Below are 12023 nucleotides of genomic sequence, written 5' to 3' on the forward strand. Positions count from 1 at the left end.
AAACAAATATGCTCAACTAAGCAGTCTAGTAAAGACAGACTCAGAATGAAATCCAGAATGAGACAAGACTGCTAGAGGGCAGTCAAGAGACTGGTGGTTTTACAGGCATGCTAGAAAATGAGAGTATGGAAAGCAGAGTTATAGCCAGATATTGTAACAACATTTTACTGGCACAAATGAAATATGGGTAAGTATCAGGTGATATCCAGGAATCTGAATTATGAGTGAGATAAAGATCAATGGTGGAGCAACGGGGTAGAAAAAGAGCAGCACTACTTCTGAGGCTAAAACACTAGTAGGAAGGAGAGAAAGAAACTAAACCTGGATAAAGGAATGATTAATATATCTATATATGACATCCACTGGACTAAGCTAAGAAGAAATATTTTCATGTAACCTAAGCTAAGGTTAGGATATGATTAAGTGTAGTATGTGTATCTTTAAACTCAAAGATAACATAAACTAAAACTATCTACTTAACCTTGGTAATAGTCCTCAAAACATTCATCTGAGACAAATGCATAAAAATTGATTAACGCTGGGTACCAGTGGCTCATGCCTATAATCCTAGCTACTCAGGAGGCTGAGATCTGAGGATCACAGTTCAAAGCCAGCCCAGGCAGGATGTCCATGAGACTCTTATCTCCAATAAACCACCAGAAAACCAGATGTGGCACTGTGGCTCAAGTGGTAGAGCACAAGCCTTGAAGAACTGGGGGACAGTGTGCAAGTCGAATTCAAGCTCCACAGCCAACAATAAGAAAAAAAATTAATTAACTAATACAAATTCTTCACAGACCACTTAAACCACTGAAGTCTTCCTTTACGGTTGAAATAATTCTAAGTCACAATTTCATCTTAAAATTCAATGTGGTCAATTATAAAGCAGAACAGGATTATTTCTGAGTAATTTTTCCTGAATATAAATATTCTGATATAAACTTAAAGACACTTAAAAGTTTCATTTTTAATATTAATGTATATCAATTGTAAACTGAAACCAATACAACCTTTTTTTCTATTAGGATTCTTTCAGAAACGAAACTGCCCATAGTCATATTCTGATTTATAAGGAAATTATACTGGTTCACAAATATATGTCCAAGAAAAATACATGATGTACACTATAGAAGGTATTTTTTAATTCCATGCAAATGGGAATATAGTATATATATTTATATATGCTATTATATATTATATATTATCAAAATAAATATACCAAGCAAAATGGGATAAAATATAAGAAAATAAAAATCACAAATGTTCATTAATCATTTTTGAATTTATTATGTTCATCAGACACTGGGTTTTTTGTCTATCAGTACAGGGACTTGAACTCAGGGCTTTGAACTCTCACTCAGCTTTCTTAAGCTCACAGCTGACAGTCTACCATTTGCACTACACTTTCATCCCAGTATTTTGTTGGTTAATTAGAGGAGTCTATAGGACTTCTCTGCCTGTTCTGGCAGACAGAAACCTAATGGTTAGGAAGAAAGGTATAAGACACTAGTGGGTAGTTCAGATATTAATTTTCAAAAACATTAGCTAAACATGAAATTATAATAGCAACTTACTGTATAAGAGAAGCTCTTTCAAAGTACTGAATGGCTTTTTCACAAAACTGAGTGTCAATATAATATGCTCCAAGCCACTCAATGACTTCAATGTTAGAAGGGAAATACCTGTACGACTGGAAAAACAGAATATGACAAAGTCAATATGGCAGCATATAATAAGCATCTTCAATACTTTCCCTATTGAATAATTTTATCTACTATAAAATTTCTTAATAGAAATGAATCTTAGAAATCTTAGTCTTTGAGTTTTCAATTATTTAAAGATTTTTACTTATATATGACCCAAGTTATATTTAATATTTAAATCCTACAAGGATGTAAATCACGCTTTAAAAGAAAAACACTTTAATTTCATTTTAATAAAAAATTTTATTTTAAGAATGTTATATATTACTTTATATCACTATTCATTAAAAAGGATATCTTTTTGGGTTTTTCAAATTCATAAAATGCTAAAAAGAGAAAATAAGAATAATAAGGAAAGCTGACACACAAACCTCATAGTAATATTGGAACGCTTGTGACTTGTCTCCTTCACTATCATACAATTCTCCCAGCTTGGCTAGAACTTTAGAATCTGTTGGAACAACACTGATCAGCTGCATCAACCATTCAATAGCTTGACTCGGATCTTTCATTAATTCATGTCTTGAGCAGCGTCAGTTAAGGATAATACAAATTTCAACATTCACTAACCAAAAGGCAAATCTAAAAATGTTACAGCAAAACATTTCTTACTCTATGTTGATGAGTTATTTGCAATCATTCTCTCTAGATTTCTAAGTAACCATTTTGCCTGCTCTCTATTGTATTCCTTTTCCTTTGTTATTCTCCACTAGAATTAAATCTCAAGTTTCTTGTAGAATTATTCTAACATTTATCCAAAATTTCTTCTTCAAAGCCGGGCACCGGTGGCTCACGCCTGTAATCCTAGCTACTCAGGAGGCTGAGATCTGAGGATCATGGTTCAAAGCCAGCCGGGGCAGGAAACTCCGTGAGACTCTTTATCTCCAATAAACCACTAGAAAATAGGAAGTGGCCCTGTGGCTCAAGCGGTAGACCGCTCACCGTGAGCTGAAGAGTGCAGGGACAGCGCCCAAGCCCAGAGTTCAAGCCCCACGACCGACAAAAAAAAAAAATTTCTTCTTCAAAAATTCCTAAATGTTTGTTTAATTTGTTTCTCTCGATATGCTCAGCCCATTAAGGGAATTGTTTTTATGTGTTTTTACTGTGAGTTTTTCCTGATTAGATCAGAAAATAACGCTATAGGTACTTCTTTTTTGAAGCTAGCAAGTTTTCTGTATTTACTCAAATAATTTGTTCATATCAATTTGTTATAAATTTATTACTTATTTTGTTTGCTTCAGTTTCAATGAAATGAAAATATTCTAGTATTTTTAAACATACTGTATATGTAATAAATATATTATAAAATGATCTAAAATATAAAATATATCTTAAAAATTCCCAGTATTTTAAAACATGAGTCTCTTGTATTTTTCTTTCTTTTCCTTGTTTGTTTGTATCCGGTGCATCTTGAAATAAGGTACATCAGTTACTCAGGCTGACCTCAAACTCTAGATCCTCCTGTCTATTCCCTCTGAGTAGCTGAGATTTCAGAAATGTGCTACCACACCAGCTTGGTCTCTAGTTTTTAGCAATGACAAATGAGATACCACAAGACAAAACTAAAGATATGTATACAAACAACCTCAAACATCAGTAATAGCTTTATCATAAAGCAGTGTCAGATTATGATACTTGCAGATTTATAGAAGTCAAATAGATGAAACAGTACAAAAAGACTAAAAGAAATACCTATTATACTATCTGCTACAAACAAAATATTTTTTTTAACTTTTTAATCTGCAGTGTTGAGAAGTGAACCAAAGGCTTTGTACATTCTAAGAAAGCTACATTAATTTACATCTACCAAACCCCTTTGAAAAACTAAAAGTTATAAATCACAATTTAAAAAAAAAAATCTATCAAAAGTACAAAGCACCAGTGGCCAAAGCCGGTAATCTTTTTTTTTTTGGGGGGGGGGGGGGTCCTCTACACATTAGCAAAAACAAATATATTATGTAAACTCAATACTACTAATCAGTAATGAACAATATTTTAATATTTTCATCAGTTTAATCAGCTCCACTAATACCCTACAAGACTCAAAATTAGTATGTTCTCAATTACATAACCTATTTTCTTCTGTTGTTGTTGTTGTCGGTCATGGGGCTTGAACTCTGGGCCTGAGTGCTGTCCCTGAGCTCTTCAGCTCAAGGCTAGCGCTCTACCACTTGAGCCACAGTGCCACTTCGGTTTTCTCATGGTTTGTTGTAGATAAGAGTTTCACTGCCTTTCCTGCCAGGGCTGGCTTTGAACCAGGATCCTGAAATCTCAGCCTCCTGAGTAGCTAGGATTATAGGTGTTAACCACTGGCGCCTGGCTTGGTTTTATTCTTCTTAAAGGTAAAATAATATGTCATTGTAGTCACACTTTGTTTATCCAGTCACTGGTCTATGAACATTTGGGTTGCTTCCATTTTTTTCTATTTTTGAATGACCCTAGAATGTATGCATGCAAATAGCTTTTTTTTTTTTTTAAATCATTCCTGTGGCTTGAACTCTGGGCCTGGACACTGTCCCTGAGTTCTTCAACTCAAGGCTAGTGCTCTACCACTTGAGCCACAGTGCTACTTCCGGTTTTCTGGTGGTTTACTGGAGATAAAAGTTCCACGGACTTTCCTGCCCTGACTGGCTTTGAACCGTGATCCTCATATCTCAGCTTCCTGAATAGCTAGGATTATATATATAAGTTATATAAGTTTATATAACTTAATTTCAATGAATAGTCTTGACAACTTAAAATGTTGTAGTCAATTATTGCTATTTTTTAAAAAATTTCTCTAAGTAACTTCCAATTCATCTCACAATGCAAATAATCTTTGAAAAACAGAATTATTTGAATAATATTTTCATCATATGCTAATCTGCTAAATAGATTGTTCCAATCACTTACATAATGTCTAAGTTCATTTAGTTAATCTCTATTATAATCTATTATTAAGTTTTGAAATTGGATACACATTTGCTATTTGGTAAAGAACTTGGGCATCGTTTCTCAAGATTGCTTGAAGTTTCAGGAAACAGTCCAAAGCCTCATCTAGCCGGTTTAGCTTCTTATAGGTAAGGCCTTAAGAAAAAAAAAGAAAGAAAGAAAAGAAAACTTATAAGCACTATTACTGATACAAGTTTAAGCAACAGTAAAAATGTTCAAATGTATGTAAATATTAATCCAGGAGAGAAAATAAAGATGAACTATTTTTCAAAGAACCATGAGGGAATGAAGATTCTCTATTAGACACCAAATATGCAACAAAGTTTCAGTGGCTTTAAAAGTGGGGGCAGGAATAAAAGATTAATAAAAGTATAGTAAGTACTTACTTACTATACTTAGCTATAGAATTTAGTCGGTTGGCATTTAAAATTGCTGGGGAAACTTAGACATGGTGGTACATGACTATAATCAGAAATAGAATTCAGTTGCAATCTGGCCTAGCCAAAAAAGTACCAGAACCTATCTGAAAACAAAGTAGAACATAAGTTTTAGTGCTAAGCATGGCTAGTAATAAAGAATGCTTGCCTAGTTAAATCCCCAGTACTGCAAAGAAAAATAATGAAAATAAAATCAGTGGAGATGAAAAGATGAGGGATAAATAGTGCCAGGACAACTGATTAAATATAAAGAATAAAAATAGAGATTCTTGGGGGGGGGGGGGGAGGGAGGATGGGAAGGGGAAACAAAGGAGGAGGCTACAATGCTTGATAAGAAATGTACTCACTATCTTGCCCATGTAATTGTAACCCCTCTGTACAGTATTTTCACAATAAAAAAAATTTTAATTAAAAAAAATAGAGATTCTTATTTCATGAAAAATAAATTGAGAACTTACTTAAAAGAGTATGAAAATGTAAGTTGCCCAAGCACCATTTATTAGTTTGGCAAAAGTTAAAATATCAGTAAGCAGGAATTTGGAGAATCAGTCTTATAGACTGGTAGAAATAAAATTTAAAGGATTGGAATATGACTCAATTATACCAGTTGCTTAGCATGGAGGAGGTCCTGGGTTCAAGTCCAGGTATTGAAAAATAGAAAATGTAAATAAAACTAGAAACTGTAAAAAGCCTTTTTGGACAGCAATATTGACTCAAATTTTATATATGCATAACTTTTGCATCATTAATTGCATTTTGAATTATGTAGAATCTGAGAGATGGTAGATTTCAATGTTTTTAAGAAAGAAGTAATCTCTTCTTAAGAGTTTGTAAAAACAAAACAAAACAAAATAATGCAGAAAGCATGTTTACCTTACTTCACTTACCAAGGTTGTAAAGTGCTTCAGTACAAGAAGAATCATTTCTTAGAGCCTCTTTATAGAATTCAGCAGCCTTCTCATGATCACCATTTGCAGAAACTGTATTCCCTTTATTAGTCAGAGCTGATGGGTTATATCTGTCAGAGTTCACAGCTAAATCTGCATAGCTGCTTGCTTGGGAAAATTCATTTTGCTAGATAAAGTATAACAATGATAACTAATTGACTTTTATCAAATACTTCGGCATATATTCCCAAGATTGCAGCTATAATAAACAGACATTGTGAGATTATCATGACACACAGAAGCAAATGGTTCAAATACCTTGACTTGGATAGGATATTTCTACATTTTGACTGTCAAGCTCAACCAGCTAAGTTCTTGTGACTGACTTCTCCAGTTTGAATAACACTATTTTTTTAAGTGGAAGGGTTCATGCTCTATTCCCAAATTCCTTGTCCCCATTTGCTGTGTGCTCTCCTTCCCCCTGCAGCACCAAAGTAGCTGGGAAGGCCTGGCTGTCCTCGCTGACATCACATGCTGCTGTGTCACCCACTGAGCCTCTTTGCTACACATACATTCTCCTTCCCTCCCTCCCTCCCTCCCTTCCTCCCTCCCTCCCTCCCTTCCTCCCTCCCTCCCTTCCTCCTTCTGTCTCTCTCTCTGTCTCTCTGTACTGCATAAGTTGGCCTCTGTACTTCCAACAATCCACTGTTTTCTCTCTTTCATGGGCCACACTTGATCAGTGACTTGCCATCCATTTACTTGAGCCACAGGAACCTTCCTGTTCCTATGTGGTGTGATCACTGGGCCAGATCTAGGGCATTTCCTACAATCCCTTTTCTTGAACAGCTCTTGTCTAGATTTGACCCTGGTAGGTACTTGAATGGTATGGCTTTTTTTTCAATCATAGCTGCAAGCTTAACTCTTGGCCCAGAACACGTCCTCACCAGAACCTCTCTTTAACTCCTTACACTTCTATTCTTTACCAGCCTTCTTTATGGGCCTTGCCTCAGGCAGAAATTTAGCAATATAAAAATAGCTGTAAAACATAGATGCAAAAAACAGTTGTAAAAAGCAAAACTTACCAGAAAATACAGGCCTGAGAGGTTAGTTGCAGCTGCACTTTTCACTCTACTGTCTTTTTTTTCCAACATTTTTAAGGTATCTACAGACTAGAAATGTAATATTTGCAGTTATTACCACCTTAATATGGCATCACTCAGCTCATTGTTGGAGAAATGACGAGTGTAGAGGCTTAAACCAGGGATGACAAGAGGGGTGGGTTAATATAGTCAAGAAAAATTAAGCCAGGTATGGTGGTACTTGCCTGTAATCCTAACTATAAGAGAGGCTAAATGGAGACAGGAGGGTTGCAAGTTCAAAGCCAGCCTGGGCTAAGTTAACAATACTCTGTTTTCAAAATATAAAGCAGGGCTGGAAGTTGGCTAAGTGATAGAGTGCTTGCCTCGCATGCATGATGCCCTGGGTTCAATTCCTCAGCACCACATAAGCAGAAAAAAGCCAGAAGTAGCGCTGCAGCTCAAGTGGTAGGGCGCTAGCCTTGAGCTGGAGAGCTGAGGGACAGCACCTAGGCCCAGAATTCAGCCCCCATGACCGACAAAAACAAAAAAACATAAAGCAAAGCTGGGTGCCAGTGGCACGCACCTATAAGCCTAGCTACACTAGAGGGTGCGATCTAAGGAGTGTGATTAGAAGCCAGCCCACTCGGAAAGTCTGTGAAAGTCAATGGATAGAGAACTAGCTTTGAGCAAAAGAAGTCCAGGGACAGCACCCAAGCCCTAAATTCAAGACCAAGACTGGCACGCATGCACACACGCGCGCACGCGCACACACACACACACACACACACACACATACTAAATTTAAAAGTTAAAAAAAAAAAAAAAACAACTAAAGGGCTGTGGAAATAATGCAAGTGGTACACAATGTCTGGCATGTGTGATGCCCTGGGTTCAATCCTCAAGACTAGAAAAAAAAGAAACAAATCAAAACAGTATATAGATTGGGCCTGGATGATGTCCCTCAGCTCTTGAGCTCAAGGCCAGCGCTCTACCACTTGAGCCACAGCGCCACTTCCGGCTTTTTTCTTTTTGCTTATGTGGTGCTAAGGAATCAAACCCAGGGCTTCAGGCATGCAAGGCAAGCGCTCTATCACTGAGCCACCTTCCTAGCCCGTTGATAACATTTTTCTTAGTAGGAACAGAGTTTGAACTCAGGGCCTCAAACTGTCTATAAAGGAGTTTCTCTGGGTTTATGTCTTGAACCAAAATTATCATATAAAATGCTGTTGAAAATTGATTTTCAAACTTACTTGGTTAAAATCCCTTTGCCTTAAGTATGTAATTGCTTTGTTTATTTCCAGATCATTGGCTAGCTCTACATATTGAGAAGCTTTCACTACTTCCACACACCTATAAAAAAGGAAAAGAAAACATAAAAAAAAGTTATCAGATTTTATTTTAACACATTTATCCTGCTGATTCCTAAAAGTGACTTTTGAAAGGTCCTCACCTCCACCCCCTCCCTGCACCCCCCCCCCCCCCACACACACACACCTCCAGTGCTGGAAAACAAACTTAGGGTTTTCACATACTAGGCAAGAATTCTACCAATGAGCTAAGTCTTAATCCTCAGTCCTATATTTTTTCTCTTAATGTTCTACAATAAGAAACATTCTACATAATTTGTAGAATATATTTTTGTGTGTCTTACTTTGAAAAAACTTTAATATATCTGTTCTCAGAAAGTATAGGATTTTACTGTAAGCATTATGCCCACCTTTGGTCCTGAGCTCTACCCAGACCTCAGCTCCTCCCTGCCCTGGAGTTCCCACCATACAGCTAATCCCTGCCTCTCTCCTCCCAGACCTACCTGAGCTCCCATCTATCTCACTTCCTACCCCCAAACCCTGCTGCAACCTAGATAGCGGAGGGTGCCATGTGCTCCCTGGGGGGCGGAGGGAGGAAGAGAGGCTCCTCTAATAAACCTTATAATAATCTTTCTCCTGTGCTTGTCTCCACATGGTCCCATAGGATGAATGTGATAGATCCTTTCATTTACTGCTTAATATATATCAGCATGGTGTTAATTTCTCTATGAGCATTACTGAATTTCATCCTCAATTCTCAGAGGATTGTTTCTATTTTATAGGTGGAAAAAAATGGCCTAGGTAAAGTAAAGTCACTTTTGTCCTGATCATTTTTTGAAAAATCACAGGGATCTACCTGGTCTTGCTGTACCCAAGACCACATTTCCAAAAACTATACTCTCTGCAGGCCTAGATCAGCCTGCCTCTTTCTTTGGTTTTATGGAATGCTAGGACCAGCACTTATACACCAGGACCAGATTGTTTCAGAACATATAGCCAATTAGTTGTAGGCAGCTATGCCAAAACCATTCAATGGAGAAAGTATTGTTTTTAACAAAGAGTGCTGGGAAAATGGGCAAACACATGTACACACACACACACACACACACTTACACATACATACACACACACACATACATATACTATACCACCGGTCCAGACCTTATGTTTACTTTTAACAAGTGACCAGGCAATTCCAATAACATATAGTTTAAAAATCACTAAAATTAACTATCTGGCCTTAGGCAGTCAGCATATTTTTTATAACTCAACTTTCTTAGTTATACTGTACTCTTAAAACTTTAGCTCAACCGGGAAGGTTTAGTGATACTGATAAAATAATAAAAAAAAAAAAAGTGAGAAACACTAAGCAAGAAGAAAGCATGGGTTGGGACACACACAAAGGAAGCAGTTATAACAAATGTCAGCATGCCTGTCCCAGCACATACGTTACAAAATGACAAAAACAGTAATAACAATTATCTTCCAGAACATTTACAATAGCTTCTATTAACCATACCATATAATACTGTCTGCCTAACAAATACAAACCAATACTAACCATTTGCTTTCCTAATAACAGTAGTAAATTTTAAATCAGTCAAAACATAAATTACAAAAATTCTATTAACAAATATATTTCCATTTATTTCTTACCAGTCATAACCTACAGCAAAAGATGTCTCAATTACAGGTGCAATGAGTTTTGCAGCTGTCATGATATATTTTTCTGCCATGGCTTTCCTATTAATAAACAAACAAAAAGTTGCATTCAGAAATGGATATAAAAGAGTTTAAGATTCATTTCTTAAAATGTGTAAGCACTGTCAGTCAAAGCTAGCACATCACAGAAAATATACTTAAGTCATGCTAAAAACCAAAACTAGAAACGTAACTAGCAACATGACTGCCTCCTGAGTCACTAGTCTTCTGTGGCACAAAAGACAGAGCGCTAGCCTTGTGCACAAAACCTCAGAAAGAGTACCCAGGCCCAGAGTTCAAGCCCCAGGACTGACAAAAAAAAGAAAACTAAGTAGTATGTAACGTATATCTATATACATATATTCATAAATTGTACACACACAAATAAATACACACATTTATATATAATGCATTATATATAACACAATAACATTTTTATATATAGTGTAGATATATTATATATATATATGCCACACATATGCCACATACTGTGGATATATATGATAAAATATGGCGCACACACACATATAGGCCCTGTCTAATTATCTATCTATATAGACAGAGATGACTGTAACTGTGGGACTGTTTGAGTAGATGCAGAGGAATGAGTGACAGTAAGAAAATGATGGGGGTAAATAATATTAAAATACATGATGTGCATACAGGACAACATAAGAAAATTCACTGAAAACTGTTGAATCATGGGTTGACGATGATGTGGAAAAATAAGAGTAATCTAACTAAAGCATAATATATGTATGTGTCAAGTACTACAGAAAAAAATGAATGACAGGGTCTGATGGGTGTGGGTACTAGTAGGAGGAGGAGAGTGAATAAGGGTGAATGTGGTCCAAATTACTTTATATGCATGTATGAAAATAGAACAATAAAGCCTGTTGAAATTGTTTCAAGAAAGGCTTAAGGGGTAAGAAAGAAAAAGAAAGGGAGTGAATCTGATCAGAAAATATTGTATACATGTATGGGAATATCACAGTGAAACCCCCTTGCATAAAAATGTAAAAAAAATTTAAAGAAAGAAGTATGCAGTCAAGTAGTAAGACCGAATTACCATACATACACATAGCAGTTTTTGAAGTGGACTAAAGTGTACAAAACATTTTTAACTTGTTCTTCAGGCTTAATATGCTGTACTGATAAGTAAAAGTTCAAGTCATTAGATACCAGTTTTGTAACTTTCTTGCTATTAAACATTTTTGAGGCAACTGTATATTCACATGCATTTGTACCATTCACCCAGTTTTGCCAACCTACAATCCGTTACTATAGTTAGGATGTTTCCATTTCTTACACTACCTTCCCATCACCCCTATACTAATCCTTCTAAACTTCCTGACACCACCAGTCTAATCTCCACTTCTATAATATAATTATTTTAAGAATATTATGTAAATGGGGGTTAAATAATCTATAGTAGCTGGGAATGTCTGAATTCATAAGACAATTCCATTCAGATCCACCCTAACAGTTATATGCATCAATAGTTCATCCTTTTCTTTGTTTTTTGTTGGTGTATGTGGTGTGTGTGTGTGTGTGTGTGTGTGTGTGTGTGTGTGTGTGTGTGTGTGTGTGTGTGTGTGTGTGTGTGTGCCAATCCTGGGGCTTGAACTTAGGGCGTGGGCACTGTCCCTGAGCTTTCTTTTGTTCAAGGCTAGTACTCTACCACTTAAGCCACAGCACCAACTTCAAGCTTTTTGTATTTATGAACCCAGGGCTTCATGCATGCTAGGCAAGCACTAAGCCACATTCCCAGCCAGTTCATCCTTTTTTGTTACTGAGTAATATTCCACATTAAATGATGCAGGGGAAAAAAAAGCATTAACAAAATTCAACACATACCCAGAATAAAAAAAAAAATCCAGAAATGGAGAGAAATTTTTTTGACTTAAAATGGGATAGTTCCATCTAACCTGCTAATATGGTGGAATAAACTGGTAATTTTTTGAGTAATGAACCAACT

At 36.2% G+C, this 12023-nt stretch overlaps 1 protein-coding gene across 3 annotated transcripts in view; it reads right to left on the bottom strand.

Moving 5' to 3' along the window:
• Ift88 (intraflagellar transport 88) overlaps positions 1-12023 on the bottom strand; it is a 121756-nt gene that overhangs the window by 50883 nt on the left and 58850 nt on the right. For all 3 annotated transcript variants that reach the window (XM_042685625.1, XM_042685623.1, XM_042685624.1), the window contains 7 exons: positions 10001-10087; positions 8288-8387; positions 7041-7127; positions 5959-6145; positions 4661-4769; positions 2075-2225; positions 1575-1690 (listed from right to left, as the gene is read on the bottom strand). In XM_042685625.1, coding sequence (XP_042541559.1) covers positions 1575-1690; positions 2075-2225; positions 4661-4769; positions 5959-6145; positions 7041-7127; positions 8288-8387; positions 10001-10087 — 837 coding nt within the window. The remainder of the gene's footprint in view (positions 1-1574; positions 1691-2074; positions 2226-4660; positions 4770-5958; positions 6146-7040; positions 7128-8287; positions 8388-10000; positions 10088-12023) is intronic.

The sequence above is a fragment of the Dipodomys spectabilis genome, unplaced genomic scaffold, assembly GCF_019054845.1.
Source record: "Dipodomys spectabilis isolate Male_0828 unplaced genomic scaffold, ASM1905484v1 ptg000095l, whole genome shotgun sequence".
In the NCBI taxonomy this organism is placed as follows: Eukaryota; Metazoa; Chordata; class Mammalia; order Rodentia; family Heteromyidae; genus Dipodomys; species Dipodomys spectabilis.